Source organism: Ornithorhynchus anatinus, chromosome 2 (genome assembly GCF_004115215.2).
Source record: "Ornithorhynchus anatinus isolate Pmale09 chromosome 2, mOrnAna1.pri.v4, whole genome shotgun sequence".
Lineage (NCBI taxonomy): Eukaryota > Metazoa > Chordata > Mammalia > Monotremata > Ornithorhynchidae > Ornithorhynchus > Ornithorhynchus anatinus.
Genome location: NC_041729.1, coordinates 161106911 through 161130693, shown reverse-complemented (window position 1 = coordinate 161130693; position 23783 = coordinate 161106911). Strand labels below are relative to the sequence as shown.

Genomic DNA, 23783 nt, shown 5'->3' with positions numbered 1-23783 from the left:
GTGCCTGGCACATAGTAAGATCTTAACAAATACTACAATTATTATTATTACCCCCAATGTTTAGCACACAGTGCTTGAAGCTTAGCAGGTGCTTAACAAATGCCACAATTATTATTAATATTATTATTAAAGGTCTATATCTAATGACGATTTACCATCAGAAAGGCCTATGCTCACAAAGGTTAAAGAAATTTCCAAGCAGCAGATTCAGCACTAATAATAATAATAATGTAGGTATTTCTTAAGGACTTACTATGTTATGTGCCAAGATGAGGTAACTGAGGCACAGAGAAGTTAAGTGACTTGCCCAAAGTCACACAGCTGACAAGCAGCAGAGTCGGGATTAGAACCTACGACCTCTGACTCCTAAGCCAGTGCTCTTTCTGCTGAGCCACGCTGCTCCTCCTAAATTCTTTCAGACAACCCTGAATTCTGAATAAGTCATCTTTGAACCAAATTCATCTTTGAACCAAATTCATGATACTTGAAGGCCTAAAGATGCAAACAAAGCAGTGTGGCTTAGTGGCAAGAGCACAGGTTTGGGAATCCGAGGATGTGAGTTCTAAACCCAGCTCTGCCACTTATCAGCTATGTAACTTCCACTTAGTTGTGTGACTTTGGGCAAGTCACTTAACTTCTCTGTGCCTCAGTTACCTCATCTGTAAAATGGGGATTAAGACTGTGAGCCCCACGTGGGACAACCTCATTGCCTGTATCTACCTCAGCGCTTAAAACAGTGCTTGGCACATAGTAAGCGCTTAACAAATACCATTATTTGTTAATACTATTATGCTGCAGAAATGATTTAATAAATCAATAAATTAATAACCAAATAAAGATGGCTCCTTGCAAATGATAAATTTCATTTCAACTTCACCCTGCACGAAGGACTAATGAGAAGACACCATAAAGCCAGTGAGAGCGGCAGCTGTGGGTAAGTCAGCTGCGATATCCTACAACGGTTTAAACAATTTTCCTCTCAGCTCCAAAACAACCAAGCTCTTCCAAGGGGAGCAATTAACAGCCTAGAAACTGCACTGCAAGGATGACTAATACTTGTTACATCCTTCCAATGCCAGTGCTGTGGATCCATGTAGTGAGCAAGGGTTCTGGATTGAACTCTCGCTTCTCCGCTGTGAAAGTACTTGAAAGTACTGAGCTCTCTTTCCAAATGCAAATAAACAGCCTCTCCTAGACCTCAATGATAAGCTGGCTGCGGGCAGGGAATATGTCTCTTATATTGTTCTATTTTACTTGCCCAAGTGCTTAGTACAGTGCTCCGCACACAGAAAGCGCTCAGTAAATATGATCGATGGCTGACAGGTTTAACGAATGAAAACATTAGGGTCTTGGGCTCTGATTTTAACCCCTGTGCCAAAATTTGACTGGTCTTTCTCATCCAAGTGGCTGCGACCACGGCGGACAAAATAACGATAATGGCATTTGTCAAGCACCATTCTAAGCGCAAGCCGACCTGGTTGGACATCATTCCTGCTCCACACGGGGCTCACAGTCTCAATCTCCATTTTACAGATGAGGGAACTGAGGCCCAAAGAAGTGAATTGACTCACCCAAGGTCCCACGGCAGACAAGCAGCAGAGCTGGGATTAGAACCCAGATTCTCTGACTCCCAGACCCGACTCCTTTCCACCAGTCCATGCTGCTTTGTTATTACATAAACATAACACAAAAGGGCAACACTGACCATTTCTGTCTCTTCTATTCTGACACATGCAAGAGACATTCCAAATTCGAGAACTTACATCAATCAGATCGGAAAGGTCATGAATATAATACTTGAAAACCGAGGCGTTGGTTGCTTCAAGTGTTAGAAGATACTCGTTCCGGGCCTTAATAGATTTCAGCTTGTTCTCAGAGTACTTGGCTTGGCGCTGGAAGGGAGGAAGATGCAGGCATTCAGATAAGAAAGCAAAATTACCTCAACTTATTTTAAAACCCAAACACGCAGATGGATGGGAATTTTAATGAGCTGAAATATGCTTCCAATAATTTAGAAAATGTTTAGAGAAAAAGGCATTCTGAATCCAATCTGAAAAACAACAAGCTTTTCCTACCCAATGACCGGTAAGAATACAATGTGTTTGAACTTGGGCCAATTTGCAGTGAAACCTCTTCACTTAAAAATTCAACTTTTCTAGATTTTGAGAGGAATATTTTGTATTTAACCCAGTGCTGTCGAGTGATAGTTACATGATTCTTTTTTTAATTCTTTTTTGTTTTCTTTTCCTTTTAATGGTATTTGTCAAGCACTTACTGTATGCCAGGCACTGTACTAAGCTCTGGTGTAGATACAAGCTATTCTGGTTGGACACAGTCTTAATCCCCATTTTACAGATGAAACAACTGAGGTGCAGAGCAGTGAAATGATTTGCCCTAGGTCACACAGCAGACAGTTGGCAGAGCTGAGATTAAAACTCAGGTCCTTTTATTCTTATGGAATACTCTCCCTTTCCAGAGATATATGTAATTAACTATAGCAAATATTTAATCCCTAGAGCACTCAGTGTGAGATTATCTCAGAACTTCCATGAAGGGTATTTTGGCTAGAACTTTGTCAGAGACTCAGGGGATGTTCAGCAGGAGTCTGTTTGTTTACAGCACACCACAATATCAAAAGAATCGCTTTATTAGATGGGGCCAGAGGGGCTCAAGTCCCACATTTTAGGAAAAACAACATGATCTAGTGGATAGTGCCTGGCTGGGCCTGGGAGGCAGAAGGACCTGGGCTCTAATCCCAGCTCTGCCCCTTGACTGCTGTGTGACTTTGGGCAAATCACATCACTGGTCTGTGCCTCAGTTACCTCATCTATAAAATGGGGATTAAGGCTGCGAGCCCTCTGTGGGATAGGGACTGTGTCCAACCTGATTAAATTGTATCTACCCCAACATTTAACGCAGTGCCTGGCACATAGTAAGTGCTTAATAAATACCATAAAAAAATCAAGGAGAACTGGCCACAACTGAAGAAGAGGCTCGAATCCATCACCACCTACCTTTTCCTTCATCTTCTCGATCTTCTTCACAGAACTTCGCCTCTGGTGCCTCTCTTCCAGGCGAATGTGAAAGACGGGGTCACCTGACCTTCCGATCTGCTTCTCTTCTTGTTTCTCGGCCTCCTTCAGCTTGCTCTCTGCACTGATGCTCTCCGTGTGATACATGTGGTATGTCTTCATGACCTGGGGAAACAGTTCCCAAGTAGAGTTGCAAAGTTCCAAATGTAGAGAGCCAGTGATGTCACCAAGGAGTCTTAGAGATCGGACAATCGATCGATAGTATTTGCTGAGTGATTACTCCGTGTGGAGACGATTTGGGAAGTGCGGAGAAGTTAGTAGGCATGAGCTCTGCCCTCAAAAAGCTTACAATCTAGTGAAGGAGACAGACTTTGAAAGAAATTACAGGGGGAAGCAGCAGAGAATAGCGATATAGTGAGATTCCCAGACTAAACCCTCTTTTTCTCAGCTCTCCCTCCCCTGCCACCTTGCCTCAACTTGCTCCCTTTGCTCTACCCCTTCTCCCGACCCCACAGCACTTGTGTATATATGTACATATCTATAATTCTATTTATTTATATTAATGCCTGTTTTACTTGTTCCGATATATATACCTATCTCTAATTCTTTTTATTTATTCTGATGTTATTGATGCCCATTTACTTGTTTCGATGCCTGTCTCCCCTCTTCTTGACTGTGAGCCCATGGTGGGCAGGGATTGCTGAATTGTACTTGCCAGGAGTTTAGAGCAGTGTTCGGCACCAAGTAAGAGCTCAATAAATACGATTGAAAGAATGAATAACTATACATATCTTTCTGGCACATTCCCTGCCTATGAGGAGTTTACATTCCAATGGAAGATATTAGAATGATGATGATGATGACTGCCATAAATGACAGACAAGCCTCAGTCCAGTCAGAAAGACTTGAGATTGAGAGCCTGCCTGAGGGAAATGATTATCACGCAAGTGGTTTGTAACGAGTCACACTCTTGATTCTCCCTCCCTTGAAAGTTTTATGGAAGGCCCATCTCCTCCAAGAGGTCTTCCCCAACTAAGCCCTCCTTTCCTCTTCTCCCACTCCCTTCTGGGTGGCCCTGACCTGCTCCCTTTATTCATCCTGCCTCCCAGCCCCACAGCACTTATGTCCATATCTATCTTTTATTTCTTTCTATTTAACATCAGTCTCCCCCTCTAGACTGTAAACTCATTGTGGGCAGGGAATATGTCTGTTTATTGTTTTACGGTGCTCTCCCAAGTGCTTAGTGCAGTGATCTGTGCACGGTAAGTGCTCAATAAATGCAATTGACTGACTGATTGATTGTTCTGTTCCCTCTGGGGCCCAAGCATGACCAGTGTTGGAAGCAGCGACGTGTAGTGGCTAGAGCCTGGGCCTGGGAGTCAGGAGGACCTGAGTTCTAATCCTGGGTTCTGACCCCTTGCCTGCTGTGTGACCTTGGGTAAGTCACTTCACTTCTCTGTGCCTCAGTTACCTCACCTGGAAAATAGGGATTAAGATTGTAAACCCCATGTGGGACATGGACTGTGCCCAACCTGATTATCATGCTTCTATGCCAGTGCTTAGTACAGTGCTTGGAACATAGTAAGCACTTTACAAATCCCAAAAAAAGGCTGCATAACAAATGTTCCATGCAGAAGGATTAACCACCACAGTTCAAGTGGCAACTGGGAGAAAACCCAGCCAGAGAGCAAGAACATCAACATCATTAAAAATTAAAGGCGGAACACTGGCAATGGCAAACACCAAAAGGTAAGGATGGATGGAGTTAGGTCAGAGCTAGACATTGCTCTCTATTTCAGAGGAGGTGGAAAGTTTTCTTGCATTTTGTTTTCGGGCATCCTATCGAGGTTTGGACCGCTGACACCAAGTGACGCTCAGGTCTGTAGTATCAAGCACTTATTTTCCCTAAGCCCAGAGCACGGGCCCAGGATCCAGAAGGAAATGGGTTCTAATCCTACCTCTGCCACTTTGCTGGGTCATCTCGGACAAGTCGCTTACCTTCTTTGTGCCTCAGTTACCTCATCTGTAAACGGGGATTGAGACTGTGAGCCCTACGTGGAACTGGGACTGTGTCCAATCTGATTACCTTGTATCGACCCCAGTGCTTACTGTGTGATCTTGGGTAAGTTACTTAACTTCTCTGTGTCTTAGTTCATTCATTCAATAGTATTTATTGAGCACTTACTATGTGCAGAGCACTGTACTAAGCACTTGGAATGTACAATTCGGCAACAGATAGAGCCCTGCCCAGTGATGGGCTCACAGTTCTCTCAGCTGCATAAGGAGATTCAATTCCTACTAAGACCGTGAGCACTATATGGGATCTTACTAGTAGATTAGACTGTGAGCCCATCATTGGGCAGGGATTGTCTCTATCTGTTGCCAAATTGTACATTCCAAGCGCTTAGTACAGTGCTCTGCCCATAGTAAGTGCTCAATAAATACTATTGAATGAATACTATCTTGTATCTACCCCATAGGTTAGTTCAGTACCTGACACTTAGAAAGCGTTTAACAAATACCACAATTATTACTATCATTATTACTATTATTATTATTATTATTTCCCTACCTGCCCTACCTTCTGCATTGCCTATGTACTTGGATCTCTACCACCTAGGCACTTGATAATTACCCCACCCTCAGCCCCACAGCACTTATGTATATATAATAATAATGATGGTATTTGTTAAGCACTTACTATGTGCCAAGCACTGTTCTAAGCACTAGGGTAGATACAAGATAAACAGGTTGTCCCATGTGGGCTCACAGTCTTGATCCCCAATTTACTGATGAGGTAACTGAGCAAAGAGAAGTTAAATGACTTGCCCAAAGTCACAGAGCTGAAAATTGGCAGAGCCAGAATCAGAACCCACGACCTCTGATGCCCAAGCCTGTCCTCTTTCCACTAAGCCAAGCTGCTTCTCTATCAGTAATTTATTTTAATGTCTGTTTTCTCTTCTAAACTATAAGTTCCTTGTGGGCATAGATTATGTCTCCCCTTTTTATTATATTAAAATCATAATAATAAAAAATAATAATGGTATTTGTTAGGTGCCTAGTATGTGCCAAGCACTGAACTATGCTGTGGGGTAGGAATGCTTTTTACTACAGTGCTCTGTACATAGTAAGCACTCAATAAATAGTATTGAATGAATTGAATCCCCATTGTGCAGTTGAGTGAACCGAGGCCTAGAGAAGTTAAGTGATTTACCTGAGGTCACATGGTAGACAAGTAGGTGAGCCAGAATTAAGTTTCAGGTCTTCTGACCTTCCAGGCCCATGCTAATTCCATTAGACCATGCTATACTCTCTCCAGTATTTATAACAGTCCACACAGTAAGCTCTCAGTAAATACCATTAATTGATGGATTCATCCCAAAGCACTTTCTATCAATGACCTCATTTTATACTTTCAGGATACGGCCTGAGCCTGGGAGTCAGGAGGACAAGGGTTCTAATCCTGGGTTCTGACCCCTTTGAACACAGTAAGCATTTAATAAATACAATTGAATGAATGAATGAATGAATGAAGGTGCAGAGCACTTTACTAAGCACTTGGGAGAGTAAAATACGAAAATGCAGGCAGACACATTACTTGCCCCCAGTGAGCTAATAATAATAATAATAATAATAACAATAACTGTGGTATTTGTTAAGAGTTTACACTGTGCCAGGCACAGTACTAAGCGCTGGGGTGGATAGAAGCAACTTGGGTCAGATGCTGTCCAAGGTGGGGCTCAGAGTCTCGATCCCCATTTTCCAGATGAGGCAACTGAGGGCCAGAGATGTGAAGTGACTTGCCCAAGGTCACGGAGCAGAGAAATGGCGGAGCCAAAATTAGAACCCGAGACCACCTGACTCCCATGCCCGTGCTCTATCCACTACGCCATGCTGCTTCCTAAGCTGCTCCTTATGGCTAATAATAATAATGTTGGTATTTGTTAAGCGCTTACTATGTACAGAACACTGTTCTAAGCGCTGGGGGAGACACGGGGGAATCAGGTTGTCCCACAAGGGGCTCACAGTCTTAATCCCCATTTTACAGATGGGGTAACTGAGGCCCAGAGAAGTTAAGTGACTTGCCCACAGTCACACAGCTGACAAGTGGCAGAGCTGGGATTCGAACTCATGACCTCTGACTCCAAAGCCCATGCTCTTTCCACTGGGCCACGCTGCTTCTCTGTTGCAGGGGTCTGGACTAATCTATGGACTGCCCTTATCTGTTACTTTGGTTTCTGTCATTCTTAGGGATTGAGTTTTATAGACGCTGATGCTCAAAGGCCTGGCTTCCCACAGGTGACAATCAATCTTGTTCGCTTAAGGGCAAACGACGGCTATAAGGATTCCTTTTATTTACTGAATGGTTTGAAGCCGAGACCTTTCATTTCTCTCTCCCGGTACCACTAGTTTCAGCCTTCAAGATTCCAACCAAGTGGTGGTTCACTGTGGGACTGAAAGGTGTGCAGAGAAGCAGCTTGGCCTAGTGGATAGAGCAGAGGCCTGGGAGTCAGAAGCTCATGGGTTCCAATCCCGCCTCTGCCACTTGTCTGCTGTGTGGCCTTGGCGGAGTCACTTTACTTTTCCGTGCCTCAGTTCCCTCATCTGTAAAATGGGGATGAAGACTGTGATCTCCACGTGTGACAGGGACTGTGTCCAACCTGATTTGCTTGTATTCACCCCAGTGCTTAGTACAGTGCCTGGCACATAATAAGGGCTTAACAAATACCACAGTTCTTATTATTTTCTGTGCCACAGATTACCTCATCTGCAAAATGGGGATTAAAACTGTGAGCCACATGTGAGACAGGGACTGTGTCCAACCTGATTAACTTGTATCTACCCCAGTGCTGAGAACAGTGCCAGTCCTCTCCCGAATTTTCCCATCCCTGTGGATGGCACAACCATCCTTCCTGTCTCACAAGTCCAGAACCTTGGTGTCATCTTTGACTCAACTCTCTCATTCACCCCACAAATCCAATCTGTCACCAAATCCTGCCGGTCTCACCTTTACAACATTGCCAAGATCTGCCCTTTCCTCTCCAACCAAACTGCTAACACTTTAGTGCAGTCACCCAACCTGTGGCTAAGTGGAAAGAGCCCAGGCTTGGGAGCCAGAGATTATGGGTTCTAATCCTGGCTCCACCACTAGTCAGCTGTGTGACTTGGGCAAGTCACTTAACTTCTCTGTGCCTCAGTTACCTCATCTGTAGAGTGGGGATTAAGACAGTGAACCCCACATGGGACAACCTTATTACCTTGTATCTACCCCAGCACTTAGAATAGTATTTGGCACATAGTAAGAGCTTAACAAATGCCATCACTATAGTTATCAGTCTCTTTTCTGACCTCCCAACCTCCTGCCTCCCTCCACTTCAGGCCATAGTTCACTCTGCTGCCCAGATTATCTTTCTACAGAAACGATCTGTAGATTATCTATCAACCTCCATATCAAACAGAAACTCCTCACTATTAGCTTCAAAGCTGTCCATCGCCTTACCCCTTCTTACCTCACCTCCCTTCTCTCCTTCTACATCCCACCCCACACACTCCGCTCTTCTGGCGCTAACCTTCTCACTGGGCCTCCATCTTGCCTGTCCCGCCATCGCCCTGGCCCACGTCCTGCCTCTGATCTGGGACATTCTCTCTCCTCAAATCTGTCAAACAATCACCCTTCCCTTCTTCAAAGCCCTACTAAAGGCTCGCCTCTTCCAAGAGGCTTTCCCAGTCTGTCCCACAGCATTTATGTATATATCTATAATTCTATTTATTTATATTGATGCCTGTTTACTTGTTTCGATGTCTGTCTTCCCCCTTCTAGGCAGTAAGCCCGGTGTGGGCAGGATTGTCTCTCTTTATTGCTGAATTGTACTTTCCAAGCGATCAGTAGAGTGCTCTGCGCACACTAAACACTCCATAAATATAATTTGGATTAATGAATGAACATAGTAAGTGTTCAACAAACACCATAAAAATAATTTATTATTATTATTAAACTGACGGTCTGGGAGTAAAGTTCCCCTTGGACCTTGGTAGTCAGAGCAGTGAAAGTGGGCGAATTCTGGCCCAAGGACCCACCAGGTTTCCCCTGACCATTAGAGGAGCAGAGCACTCAATCCATCGATAGTATTTATTTAGCACTTACTGGGTGCAGATCAGTGGACTAAGCACTTGGGAGAGTACAATAGAACAGAGTTGGTAAACAGGCTCCCTGCTCTTAGCAAGCTGATAGTTCAATAGGGAAATCTGGAGCTAGAGAAAATTCAAAGAAAAACCAGAAAAACAAAACCTGCTTTTTCCGGGGCAATCCAGTCTCCATGGCTGTGCAATTCCCAGGGATGTTCATGTTTGATTTGCACACATTATGTGTAATGACTCTCTGGATCCCAGAAATAGGCTTCAGGGAAATTCCTGCAAGTTCCTATATTGAGATGCTTAAGCAAAGTTACTGCAGCTGCCTGGGAATGGCAGGACCCGGCTCCGCCATGTGTCTGCTGTGTGACCTTGGGCAAGCCGCTTTGCTTCTCTGTACCTCAGGTACCTCATCTGCAAAATGGGGTTTAAGACTGTGAGCTCCATGTGGGATATGGACCGTGTCCCACTTGATTATCTTGTTATTCATTCATTTGTTCATTCAATTGTATTTATTGAGTACTTGGAGAGTACAATTTGGCAACGGATAGAGAAAATCCCTACCCGACATCAGGCTCACAGTCTAGAAGGGGGAGACAGACAACAAAACAAAACAAGTAGACAGGCAATCTACCCTAGCTCTGAGTGCACTGACTGCCTTTTGGGCAGGGACAGGTCTTTCATCTCTGTTATACTGTCCTCTCCCACGCACAAGGTACACACATTGCTCTGCACACAGTAAGCGCTCAATAAATACGATTGATTGCTACAGTTCTCAACTGAAGGATGTTCCGTTTAAAGGAAGGGCCAGAAAGCACCACGCAATCAGTGGCTCTTCCTCCATTCATTCCTTCAACTAAGATGACCTTGTTTCTGGCTTTAGTGGATTCCAGATGGGGCCCATCTCTCCTTCCTCCAGCCCTCTGGGAGCAGATTAAGCAGGCCTGTCTTATGCAACCACTCTAGGGGGTGGCAACGGAAATCCACGCCCGCCATGACAGTGGAGAGGAAAGAACCCATGGAAGAGATCTTTTCCCGACACGAGGCTGCTTCTGAAAATTCCCTTTTATGTAAGATAGTATCTGTGGGGACGTATCTAAAAGCAGGGCCCCATTCAGTCATAAATGAGTTGCAGTAAAATTCTTCAGTCTGTTGGACTGTAAGTTTCTTGAAGGTAGAATGATAATAATAATTATGATGGCATTTGTTAAGTGCTTACTATATGCCAAGCACTGTTCTAAGCACTGGGGTAGACCCAAGGTTATCAGGTTGGACACAGTCCCTGTTTTACGTTTTACAGATCCTCATTTTACGGATGAGGGAACTGAGGCACAGACAAATGAAGTGACTTGCCCAAGGTCACACGGCAGACAAATGGCAGAGGGTACAAATCCAAGTGCAAGAGCTACGCAGAAGGGAGAGGGAGTAGGAGAGATGAGAGCTTAATTAGGCAAGGCCTCTTGGAGAAGATGAAATTTTATGGATTTAATAGGGTTCTCTGCCTGTAGTAGATGCTCAATAATAATAACAACAATAATAATGATTATTATGGTACCTGTTAAACACTTACTCTGTGCCAAGTACTGTATTAAGCACTGAGATAAATTCATTCATTCATTCAATCGTACTTATTGAGCACTCAGAGCACTGTACCAAGCACTTGGGAAGTACAATTCGGCAATAAATTGAGACTATCCTCACCCAACAATAGGCTCACAGTCTAGAATATAAGCTAATCAAGTTGGATGCAATTCCTATCCCACATGGGGCTCACACTCTTAATCCCCATTTTACAGATGAGGGTACTGAGGCCCAGATAAGCAAAATGACTTGCCCAAGGTCACACAGCAGACAACCCAGGTCCTTCTGACTCTCAGTCCGTTCTCTAACTGCTAAACCACACTGTTTCTCGACATAAATACTGCTGACTGATTGATTGTGAGCAGGAAGTTGAACTGACTGATCTAAGACTACTTCTACTGTTCTCTGAAAAGTCAACAGTTAGAATAAATGAATTTTCCAAATGTTTGGGATTAAAAAAAAACACAAATCCACTAAAAGCTTTTTGAGAACTCTAATTATGGAGAATGCATGCAAGTCCTAACTTCATTATTTGAACTGTAAGCTGTTGACAGAAGTTAAATGTGTTTTATATTTAAAATGAAATGGCAGACAGTACTTTCTCTGAGTGAAGTTAAAAAGCTTTAGTTTTTAAAAGCTGCATTTTGGACACATATTTCTTGTACAAATATAATAACTCCCACATCAGCTAAATGCAAAATACAACTCTGCAGGCTGAAAAAAATAAAAGAAGCAGCACGGCCTATTGGCAAGAACACAGGCCTGGGAGTGAGAGGGAAATGGGTTCTAATCCCAGCTCTGCCACTTGTCCGCTGAGTGACCTTGGGAAGCCAGTTAACTTCTCTGGGCCTCAGTTATCTCATCTGTAAAATGGGGATTAAGACTGTGAGCCCCATATGGGACAGCGACTGTGTCCAACCTGATTTGCTTGCATTTACCCCAGGGCTGGAACAGTGCCTGGTACATAGTAAGTGCTTAACAAATATCTTGTCCTATGCCATTGAGTCATCTCTGACCCATAGCGACGCCACGGACACATCTCTGTCAGAACATCTCCCCTCCATCTAAGATCGTAATGTATCCATAGAGTTTTCTTGGTAAAAATCCAGAAGTGGTTTACCATTGCCTCCTTCGGCGCAGCCAACTTGGGTCTCCTCCCTCGATTCTCTCCCATCCCGCTGCTGCCCAGCACGGGTGAGTTTTAACTTGTAGCAGATTGCCTGCCACTCGCTAGCCCTGGCCAAGCTACAAACGGAATGGTTCGGCCTCTGCTTGACTCTCCCTCCCTTAGTTGAGAATGGTACAGTACTGGAAACTCTCCAGGTGCGACCCTGAGAGAGGCTTAACAAATACCATTTCCAAAAATAAAGGAAGGATGCGGAGTTGTTTAAGTGCAATCAGAGGACCTGATTCCATATTTAAACTCCTCTCTTAAATGTTGCTAAAGCTGTCCACATTCCTTGACTGTCCTGCAAAATGCCATGTTGCTAAAAATTCTACAAGTTCAGACCCATCTTTAAGGGGCCAAGCTTTAAGGGAGGCTATGCCCTGTCTGGTTTGGATATGGCACTGGAAAGCCTTTATTGATCAATCAATGGTATTTATTGAGTGCTTACTGTGCCCAGAGCACTGTGCTAAGTGCTTGGGAGAGTACAATATAACAGAGTTGGTAGACACATTTCCTGCCCACAGCGAGTTTACAGTTTAGAGGGAGGAGCTCTAGAAGCAGCAAGGGCTGGTGGAAAGAACATGGGCCTGGGAGTCAGAGGAACCTGGGTTCCAATCCTGTCTCTTCCACTTATCTGCCATGTGACCTTGGGCAAGTCACTTAACTTTTCTGTCCTCAGTTACCTCATCTGTAAATAATAATTATGGTATTTGTTAAGCACTTACTATGTCCCAAGCACTGTACTAAACGCTGGGGTAGATAAAGCAAATCAGGCTGGACACAGACCCGGTCCCACAGGGGGTCACAGTCTCAATCTCCATTTTACAGATGAGGTAACTGAGGCCCAGAGAAGTAAAGTGACACAGGTCACACAGCAGGCAAGGATTAAAACTGTGAGCCCCATGTGGGACATGGACTCTGTCCAACCTGATGATCTTGTTTCTACCTTAGTACTTAGTACAGTGCTGGCACACCATATGTACTTAACAAATACCATTTCCTCAAAAAGGATATTACATATATCTAAAATTTTTATTTTAAGTAAGTGCCTCCCTCCCTCCACCTTGGCTTCTGCTGTAATAAATACTCAATGTAAGCAGTTTATTTGGACACTGTCACCTCTCTGGGGCTCCATCAACCCCTTTTCTGGCCTGTGGGTGGGAAGAATGAAAATAATAACTGTGGTTATTTGTTAAGCACTTACTATGTGCTAATCACTGTAATAAGCATTGGGATCGATACAAGATAATCAGGTGCCACATGGGACTCACAGTCAAGTAGGAGGGAGGACAGGTATGGAAACCCCATCTTGCCGATGAGGGAACTGAGGCATTGACAAGTGAAGCGACTTGCCCAAGGTCACACAGCAGACAAGTGGCAGAGCTGGGACCAGAATCCTTTTGACTCCCAGGCCTGGGTTCTAGCCACTAGGCCATGTTGCTTAAGCGCTTGGAACAGTAAAATATAACAGAGTTGGTATGAGAATCAACATGGCCTGACACTTGTCTGCATTGTGACCTGGGGCAAATCACTTAATTTCTTGGTGCCTCAGTTACCTCATCTGTAAAATGGAGATTTAGTCTACGAGCCCCATGTGGGACAGGGGCTGTGTCCAAACGAGTGATCTTTTATCTACCCCAGTGCTTAGAACAGTGCTTGACACATAGTAAGCACTTAACAAATACCATCATTTTTATTAGTAGTAGTAGATACAGCACGGCGATTGAGCGATTGATTGATTGAGTGGTCAATAGGGGTGGAATTGTGGATCCCTCACTGTGGTCTTTTCAGCCTCATAAACACACTTGTAGGTGAAGTTTGTGACCAGTAGCATTTTCTTCGATTTTGAAGGCCAGCTATGTGTGTTCTCCAAGGAAAAGCCAATTGAAATCCACTTAATAATAATAATAATAATGTTGGTATTTGTTAAGCGCTTACTATGTGCAGAGCACTGTTCTAAGCGCTGGGGGAGACACAGGGGAATCAGGTTGTCCCACACAGGGCTCACAGTCTTCATCCCCATTTTACAGATGAGGTAACTGAGGCACAGAGAAGTGAAGTGACTTGCCCACAGTCACACAGCTGACAAGTGGCAGAGCTGGGATTCGAACTCATGACCTCTGACTCCAAAGCCCGTGCTCTTTCCACTGAGCCACGCACTTCACTACTGAATGTGTGTGTTTGGCTGAGAAGATGGATTGTTGAGGGGAGTGAATGAGTCTGTTGACTGTTGTACTGTCGCAAACACTTAGTACAGTACTCTATGCACAGAAAGTGCTCAGTACATACGATTGAATGAATGTGGGATCCACAGTTCCACCCGCCTTTGTGCTCACACAAAGATGGTCTTTGCTGTGTGTCCTACTTGTCCTTTACAGCCGCTGAGACTATTCTTTGGCCTTCTCTCTCACAATCCTCAACATTTAAGAGAAAGGGTAAGGAAAGTAAGATCATTAGCTGTATGCTACTAAATGTTGGTCTGAATTTTTATTCCAGTATTATGCGGTGTTTATTTTGATTTAATTTTTGGCGAAATGGTGTGGATTTGAAGCACAGAAATAGAGAAGGCGCGTTTGATTAATTAATGTTGGTATTTGTTAAGCGCTTACTATGTGCAGAGCACTGTTCTAAGCGCTGGGGTAGACACAGGGTCATCAGGTTGTCCCACGTGAGGCACACAGTCTTCAGCCCCATTTTCCAGATGAGGTAACTGAGGCACAGAGAAGTGAAGAGACTTGCCCACAGTCATACAGCTGACTGGTGGTAGAGTGGGGATTCGAACCCATGACCTCTGACTTCCAAGCCTGGGCTCTTTCCCCTGAACGACGCTGCTTCTCATGATTCTGATTCTTGATTCTGGGAAGACCCAGAAAATTGCTAAGGAACCACGTTTTATTTCTACATAGAGTTAGAAGTTATCTATTCAGTTCCTTTCTATTGACTTAATGAATCCAAAAAGAATTTTCATTTTCAGATTCATTAGCTGATTTTATTCTAGACTCTCAACCCACAAGTTGGAAAAATCCCTTTTGTTGCGGTCTGGAAGTCAGGCAGATGCGGTCGCATTTGTAGAGCCAAACTTAACCACCCCCACAATATTTCTCTTGCCTTCCTTATCTCTTCTCAGCAATGATGGAAAATAATAGCATTACCCCCAAGTTGAATTGGATTTATACTATGTCTTTCTTCTAAGATACCCGAGGCTCTTTACGCACAAGATTTAATTTATTCTCACTGCTTCGCTCGGGGGCCAGGACAGCAGTTATTATCCCCACATTAACCGCTAGAATGTTAAGAATAGATGGGGTAAAGAGTTGCCTGAAGTTACAGACTGAGTCACTGGCAGAATTAGGGATTTAACTCAATCAGTTGATCAACCGATTCATTGGATTTATTGCACATCTCTGTTGTATCAAATTCTGTTGTATTGTACTCTCTGCACACACAAGATGTTCGATTGAGCATTTGAGGGTAGAACACAGTAATAGGTATTTAGGTGAGGCTACCGGAAGAAAGCACCATCCCTGCCCATGAGGAACTTACAAACTAGTGAGGGAAATGAACATAAAATAACTGACAAATAGGAGGAAGGAGTGGGCAAATAATAGAGTATGTAAAATGGTATGTACAAAAGTAGACTGAGAAGGAAGAAGTGCAAAAGTGTTAAGGTGGCATGAGAGTGCTGCGATGACATTAACATGGCGTAGTGGATAAAGCCCTGGCCCGGAAATCAGGAGGTTGTGGGTTCTAATCTGGGCTCTGCCACCCGTCGGCTGTGTGATCTTGGGTAAGTCACTTCACTTCTCTGGGCCTCAGTTACCTCAACTATAAAACGGGGATTAAAACTATGAGCCCCATGTGGGACAGGAACTGTAATCAACCCAATTTGCTTGTATCCACACCAGTGTTAGCTCAGTGACTGGCACATAGTATGTACTGAATAAATACCGTGAATCTAATGACTTTTTTTATTGCCAACACCTTCTTTATCCAACCTAAATGATGACTGTACACATTAACTTCACCAGATGGACCATATAGAAATCAAATAGGCTGTATTATTTGTAAAAAGGGATGGAGGAGTTCTATTTTGGCAGCAAAAACATGGTCTGGAGCTGATTGCGGAACAGATCATGAGCTGTCAATGTGTAAACTCAGGCTAAAACTTAGAAAGATCAATCGTGCCTTACAGCTGCCCAAATATGACCTGACAAATATTTCCCCTTTTATTTCAGGATTACGTTAAAAATCGATTTGAGGTGCTTGATCTCACAGGCAAGGAACCAGAGAAAATGTGGACGGGGATTAAAAATGTCATCAAGGAAGATAGCGACACGGTATTGCAAAAGGTCAGAGAGCAGAAAAAGCCAAAATGGATGTCGAACGTAACTTTGGAAGTAGCTAGAAAAAGGAAGGAAGCAAAAATCTGAGGACAAAAGAACCTGGTTAAAGAACTGAGTGGAGAATTCCAGTGCTCTGCCAGGAAGGACAAACAGGAATACTATGTAAAGAAATGGAAGTCAAAAACAAATGTGAGCGGACAAGATCGCTATTTCAGAAGATTAAAGAAATCAAAGGAACACTTCGTCCTCGGATTGGCTCTGTCAAAAGCAAAGATGGATTGATAATAAACAATGCCAATGGAATTAAACAGAGATGGAAGGAATACACACAGGAGCTATACCAGAAAGATAGCAATATACAAGAAGTATTTGAAGAAGTTCCTTTTAAATTCGAGCCACTCACCATGGAAAGTGAAGTTAGATCATCTTAGCACTGTCTTGCCAAAAATAAGGCACCTGGCTTTGATAGGCTTCCTACTGAGGTGTTTCAGGCAGCTGGAGGGGAATAGGTTAAAGTCCTTACCAAATTATGTCAACAGGTATGGCTAATCACTCAACAGCCATCTGGTCGGAAGAGATTGGTTTATGTTCCAATACTGAGGAAAGGAGATTCAACTAAATGCGAAAATTATTGTACGGTTTCCTCGATCTCACATGCCCGCAAGGTACTGCTAAAAGTTATATGGCATCGAATGGAGACCTACATGGAACGCGACTTGCCCGATGTTCAAGCAGGATTCTGGAAAGGATGGGGGACGTGAGATATCATTGCTGATGTCCATTGCATAATCGAAAGGAAAAGAGAATATCAAAAGGAAGTCAGCATGCGCTTTATTGAATATAGTAAGGCCTTTGATTGCATAGATCAAGGGAAGCTCTGGAGCACATTAAGGAAAATGGGCATCCTGGATCATTTAATTGCATTAATATGGGACCCGTATGCCAAAACAGGAGGCTCCAATAAGAACCAAATTTGGAAAAACAGATGGGTTTCCCATTAGTCAGGGTGTAAAACAAGGATGTATCTTATCGCCTTATCTGTTCATCCTTTAAATTGAACACATAATGAGAGAAGCCGGATTGGATGAAGATGAACAGGGAGTAAAGACTGGAGGAAGGAACGTAACCTTCGTTATGCTGATGATATAACCCTACTACTAGCAGAAAATGAAAAAGATTTGAAGGACTTATTATTAAAAGTTAAGGAACAGAGCAAAAAGGTGATTTGAATACCAAGAAAACAAAGATCTTGAAATGGGGAAATTTTAACACATTTGTAGTGCATAGAGAGAAGAGAGAAATAGTTGACAGTTTTTCTTTCCTTCCTTCCTTCCTTCCTTCCTTCCTTCCTTCCTTCCTTCCTTCCTTCCTTCCTTCCTTCCTTCCTTCCTTCCTTCCTTCCTTCCTTCCTTCCTTCCTTCCTTCCTTCCTTCCTTCCTTCCTTCCTTCCTTCCTTCCTTCCTTCCTTCCTTCCTTCCTTCCTTCCTTCCTTCCTTCCTTCCTTCCTCTGTATATATTAAGTACTTGCTGTGTGAAGAGCAGTATACTAAGTGCTTGGGAAAGTACAACACAACAATAAAGAGTGACAATTCCTACCCACAATAAGCTCGCAGTCTAGGGAGGGAAGACAGACATCAATACAAATAAACAGACATCAATATAAATAAATGAAATTACAGATGTATATGTAAGTGCTGTGGTGCAGGGAGGCGAAGAGCAGAGGGAACGAGTTAGGGTGATGTGGAAGGGAAGGGGAAGTGAGGAAAAGTGGGGCTTGGTCTGGGAAGAAGGCCTCTTGGAGGAGATGTGCCTTCACCAAGGCATTGAAGTGGGGGAGAGTAATTGTCTGTCAGATTTGAGGAGGGAGGGCATTCCAGGTCAGAAGCAGGATGTGGGCCAGGGGTCGGTGGCAAGAGAGGTGAGATGGAGACTCAGTGAGAAGGTGAGCACCAGAGAAGTGAAGTGGGTTGTAGAGGACTGTCTCTATCTGTTGCTGACTTGTTCATTCCAAGCGCTTAGTACAGTGCTCTGCACATAGTAAGCGCTCAATAAATACTATTGAATGAATGAAAGGAGAGAAGTGAGATGAAGAAGGAGGGGGCGAGGTGATGGAGAGCTTTAAAGCCAATGGTGAGGAGTTTTTGTTTGATTCGGTAGTGGATAGGCAACCACTGGAGATTTTTGAGGATGGGGGTGACATGTCCTGAACGTTTCTGTAGAAAGATGATCTGGGCAGCGGAGTGAAGCATGGATTGGAGTGGGGAGAGGCAGGAGGTTGGGAGGTCAGCAAGGAGGCTGATGCAGTCATCTAGGTGGGATGAGTGATTGTACTAACATGGTAGTAGTTTAGATGGAGAGGAAAGGGCAGATTTTAGCAATGTTGTGAAGGTGAAACTGACAGGATTTGGTGATAGATTGAATATGTGGGTTGAATGAGAGTCAAGGATAACGCCAAAGTTATGGGCTTGTGAGATGGGAAGGATGGTGGTGCCATCTACAGTGGACGGGAAAGCCCAGTATTGTTAATAATAAAGGAACTAGCAGTCAAGAAATACGCTGAAGATTAATGTTAGAAAGGCTTGCTATGAAGAGCCTGGAAAAAGTCATGAAATGCGCTGATGTAACAACTGCCACAAAAATACAAATTGTCAATTCTATGGTGTTTCCACTGACAGTGTATGGATCTGAAAGCTGGACACTGAAAAAACAGGATAGAAAGAACATCGATTCTTTTGAAATGTGGTGTTGGAGAAGGCTTTTGCGATTACCATAGGCTGCCCGAAAGACAAACAAGTGGATTTTGGAACAAATTAAGCCAAAGTGGTCTTTGGAAGGCCAAGTGACTCGACTTAGATTAGCATATTTTGGACACATAATCAAGGAGGACTGATTCTCTGGAGAAGACACTAATGCTAGGAAAAGTCCAGGGAAAATGTGGAAGAAGAGGCAGACCAGCAGCAAGATGGATAGAGACCATAACAGCGATGATGGAAGAATGGTTAGCAAGGTTACGGATTATGGCAGAAGACAGGATGTTCTGGAGAAAATGCATCCATAGAATTGCTGTGAATCAGAAATGACTCGACGACACTTGATGATAATAATGGAGGAGGTGGCCTAGAGAGAGGAAAAATTAATTGAGCTAGTCTTCCCATTTCAAGTGACAACACCACCATCTTACCTACCTGTCTCTAAAGTCCATAACCTCAGTATTACCTCAACTCCTTGCTCGACTTCAATTTTCAGATTCTGCCTATTGCTAAATCTGGTTGTTTTTTCTTCTGCAACATCTTCTGGATCTCTCCCCCTCACCCCCACCCACCATCCCAACAGCCATCACGCTGGTCCAAGCACTTGCCATATCCCAACTAGACCACTGGATCGGCCTCCTCCCCGGTCTCCCTGCCTCCAGCCTCTGCCCGCCATCCCTCAGCCAACACACTGGTCCAAGCATTTGCCATATCCCAACTAGACCAGCGCTTACTACAGAGCTCTGCACACAGTAAGCACTCAATAAATATCATGGACTGAATGCAGGCACTCACCATATCCCAATTAGACCACTGGATTAACCTCCTCCCTGGTCTCCCTGCCTCCAGCCTCTGCCCTTTTCAGTCCACTCTTCACTCTGCAAGGTTGGTCTTTTTATTTTTTTTAAAACATCATTACCACACATCTCCCCACTCCCCAAAACCCTCCAGTGGCTTCCTGTTCCTCTCGGCATCAAGCAGGAACTTCAAACCATTGGCTTTAAGGTGTTCCGTCATTTCTCCCACTCTAGTTTATCAAGTCTCTTCTAATAATAATAATAATAATGTTGGTATTTGTTAAGCGCTTACTATGTGCCGAGCACTGTTCTAAGCGCTGGGGTAGACATAGGGGAATCAGTTTGTCCCACGTGGGGCTCACAGTCTTAATCCCCATTTTACAGATGAGGGAACTGAGGCACAGAGAAGTTAAGTGACTTGCCCACAGTCACACAGCCGACAAGTGGCAGAGCTGGGATTCGAACTCATGAGCCCTGACTCCAAAGCCCGTGCTCTTTCCACTGAGCCATGCTGCTTCTCGCTCTTCTCCCACTATACCCCAGCTCTCACTCTTTGCTCTTCTCAAGCTAGCCTTCTTGCCTTATGTTCTATTTCCTCCATCCCCCAACTCCCACCCCTTCCACTTGCCTGGAATTCCCTCCCACCTTGAACCCCCCCAAGCACAGCTCTCCCCATCACTAAATCCCCCTACATCAAACAAAAATATTTAGTCATTGTTTTCAAGGCCAACCATGACTCAGTCATCAGTGCGTCCCTCACACAGTCATGATGGAATGCCAGCCCTCATCTAAGCATGTATTTTCAAGAAGCAGGGAGGCCCAGTGGAAAACTCCTGGGCCTGGGAGCCAGAGGACCTTGATTCTATTCCCAGCTCTACCAACTGTCTGCTGTGTGATCTGGAGCAAGTCACTTAACTTCTCTGGGCCTCAGTTTTCTCATCTGTAATAAAGAGACTAAACACATATTCTCCCTCCTTCCTAGACTGTAAGCCCCAGGAGGGATACGGATTATGTCCCATCTGCTTATCTCTACCCCTGTGCTTAGTAGCGCTTAACAAACATTATTATTCTTATCATGATCATTATGATGATTATGATGATGATTTCAGTATTCTTTGATTCTCATCAGCCTCTGCTGCATCTGTATCCTCTTACAACCCATCTATATTTCTGGGGAAAATTGCCCTCCATCCATCCTTAAAACCACTTCCCTTTCTACATTCAAAAGCAGGTTCAAAATGATTTGCTTCAGTAAGCAACTCATGTCTTCAAGGGTGACCCTCCATGATTTATTATTATTATTATATTAGTTATTATTAATAATGATATTTGTTGAGCACTTTCTATATACCAGGCACTATATGAAGCCAGAAGGCCTTCCCAGACTAAGCGCCCCCTTTCCTCTGCTCCTCTTCCCCTCCCCATTGCCCCAACTCCCTCCCTTTGCTCTATCCCCCTCCCTGCCCCACAGCACTTGTGTATACTTGTACATATTTATCATTCTATTTATTTGATTAATGATGTGTATATATCTATAATTTTATTTATTTATTTTGATGCTATTGATGCCTGTCTACTTGTTTTGTTTTGTTGGCTGTCTCCCCACTTCTAGACTGGGAGCCCGTTGTTGGGAAGGGATTGTCTCTATCTGTTGCCGAATTGTACTTCCCAAGCACTTAGTATAGAGCTCTCCATACAGTAAGAGCTCAATAAATATGATTGAAAGAATGAATGATGGGGTGGATATAAACAAATCGGGTTGGACACATTCCCTGTCCCCTGTGGGGCTCACAGTCTTAATCCCCATTTTACAGATGAGTAACTGAGGCCCAGAGAAATGAAGTGAGGTCCAAGGTCACACAGCAGCTAAGTGGCAGAGCCAGGATTAGAAACTACAATCTTTTGACTCTCAGGCCTGTGTTCTATCCACTATGCCACACCCAGCTGCCAGTCCTGACCCTGCACTTTTTTCAAATGGTATTTGTTAAGCGATTATTATGTGCCAAGCACTGGACAAAGCACTGGGGCAGACACAAGTTAATCAGATTGTTTAATCAGACAATCACAAGTTAGTCAGTCAATTGTATTTAGTGAGCACTTCCCGTGTGCAGAACACTGTACTTAAGCTCTTGGGGGAGTACAGTGTAACAATATAATAGACACATTCCCTGCCCACAATGAGCTATCCCATGTGGGGCTCACAGTCTAATGGATGAGGTAACTTAGGGACAGAGAAGCCAAGTGACTTGCCCAAGGTCATACAGCAGGAAAGTGGCAGAGCCGGAATTAGAACCCAGGTCCCTCTGACTCCCAGGCATGGTCTCTATGCAGTAGGCCATGCTATTTCTCTTGGGAGCAGGGAACGTGTCTACCAACTCTGTTATAATGTATCCTTCCAAGTACTTAGTAACAGTGCTCTGCACACAATAAGTTCTCAATAAATGCAATTGATTAATTGATTCATTGTTGAATACCAACATTATTATTATTGATTTCTCAGTTTTGTCCTTTCTCCTAAGAGCTTAGTAGAGTTCATTGCACCCAGCGGGTGCTCAGTAAATACTCTCACTGTAATTAAACCATGACTATAAAGATAAGCAGCATGGCCTAGAGGATAGAGCAGGGGCCTGGGAGTCAGAAAGACCTGGGTTCTAATCTCGGCTCTCCCACTTGTCTCCTGTGTGACTTTTGGCAAGTCATTTAATTTCTCTGTGCCTCAGTTATTGGTATTTGTTAAGTGCTTACTATGTGTCGAGCACTGTTCCAAGCGCTGGGGCAGACACAGGGGAATCAGGTTGTCCCACGTGGGGCTCACAGTCTTAATCCCCATTTTACAGATGAGGTAACTGAGGCACCGAGAAGTGAAGTGACTTGCCCAAAGTCACACAGCTGACAAATGGCCGAGCCGGGGTTCGAACCCATGACCTCTGACTCCAAAGCCCGTGCTCTTGCCACTGAGCCAGTTATCTCACCTGTAAAATGATGGTTAAGACTGTGAACCCCAGGTGGGATAGGGACTGTGTCCAACCTGATTAGCTTGTATCTTCCCCCGCGCTCCCCTCTGAAGGTCACACCTGGAGAGTTTCCAGTATTCTATCAGTCTTGACTATGGTAGGGAGGGTCAAGCAGAAGCATTTCCATTCCTAGCTTGGCCAGTCACTAGAGAGTGGAAGGTAATCTGCTACAAGTCAAAACTCACCTGTGCTGGACAGCAGCGGCATGGGAGAGAGTCAAGGGTGGAGACTCAAGTTTATTGTGTGGGAGAAGGCAATGTTAAATCTATTCTGGATTTTTACCAAGAAAATGCTATGGGTACGCTACCAGAACGATTGTAGATGAAGAGCGGGGCATTCTGGGAGAGACATTGTCTATGGAGTCGCTACGGGTCAGAGATGACTCAAAAGCATACAACAAGACAAGACCCCAGAGCTTAAAACAGTGCTTGACACATAGTAAGCTCTTAACAAATACCATCATCATCATACATTCATTCAATAGTATTTCTTGAGAGCTTACTGTGTGCAAAGCACTGCACTAAGCACTTAGTACATCATCAGCAGCATCATCATTAGAGAAGCAGCGTGGCGCAGTGGAAAGAGCACGGGCTTTGGAGTCAGGGCTCATGAGTTCGAATCCCAGCTCTGCCACTTGTCAGCTGTGTGACTGTGGGCAAGTCACTTAACTTCTCTGTGCCTCAGTTCCCTCATCTGTAAAATGGGGATTAAGACTGTGAGCCCCACGTGGGACATACTGATTCTCCTGTGTCTACCCCAGCGCTTAGAACAGTGCTCGGCACATAGTAAGCGCTTAACAAATACCAACATTATTATTATTATTATCATCATTATAAAGTCAGCACGTCCAAGGCTGAAATCAGAACTGGGGAGATACTGGCTTGTAGTCCTATAAGCACCTCACCATGCCTCATTTTCACACCAGTGTCGAGGAATCATAGGCAGAAGAGGGAAAAATGGAAACCT

General features: G+C 44.0%; 1 protein-coding gene across 2 annotated transcripts in view; it reads right to left on the bottom strand.

Moving 5' to 3' along the window:
* SRGAP1 (SLIT-ROBO Rho GTPase activating protein 1) overlaps nucleotides 1–23783 on the bottom strand; it is a 288890-nt gene that overhangs the window by 85937 nt on the left and 179170 nt on the right. For both annotated transcript variants that reach the window (XM_029058561.2, XM_029058559.2), the window contains exons 5-6: nucleotides 3015–3197; nucleotides 1764–1892 (exon numbers count right to left, since the gene is read on the bottom strand). In XM_029058561.2, coding sequence (XP_028914394.1) covers nucleotides 1764–1892; nucleotides 3015–3197 — 312 coding nt within the window. The remainder of the gene's footprint in view (nucleotides 1–1763; nucleotides 1893–3014; nucleotides 3198–23783) is intronic.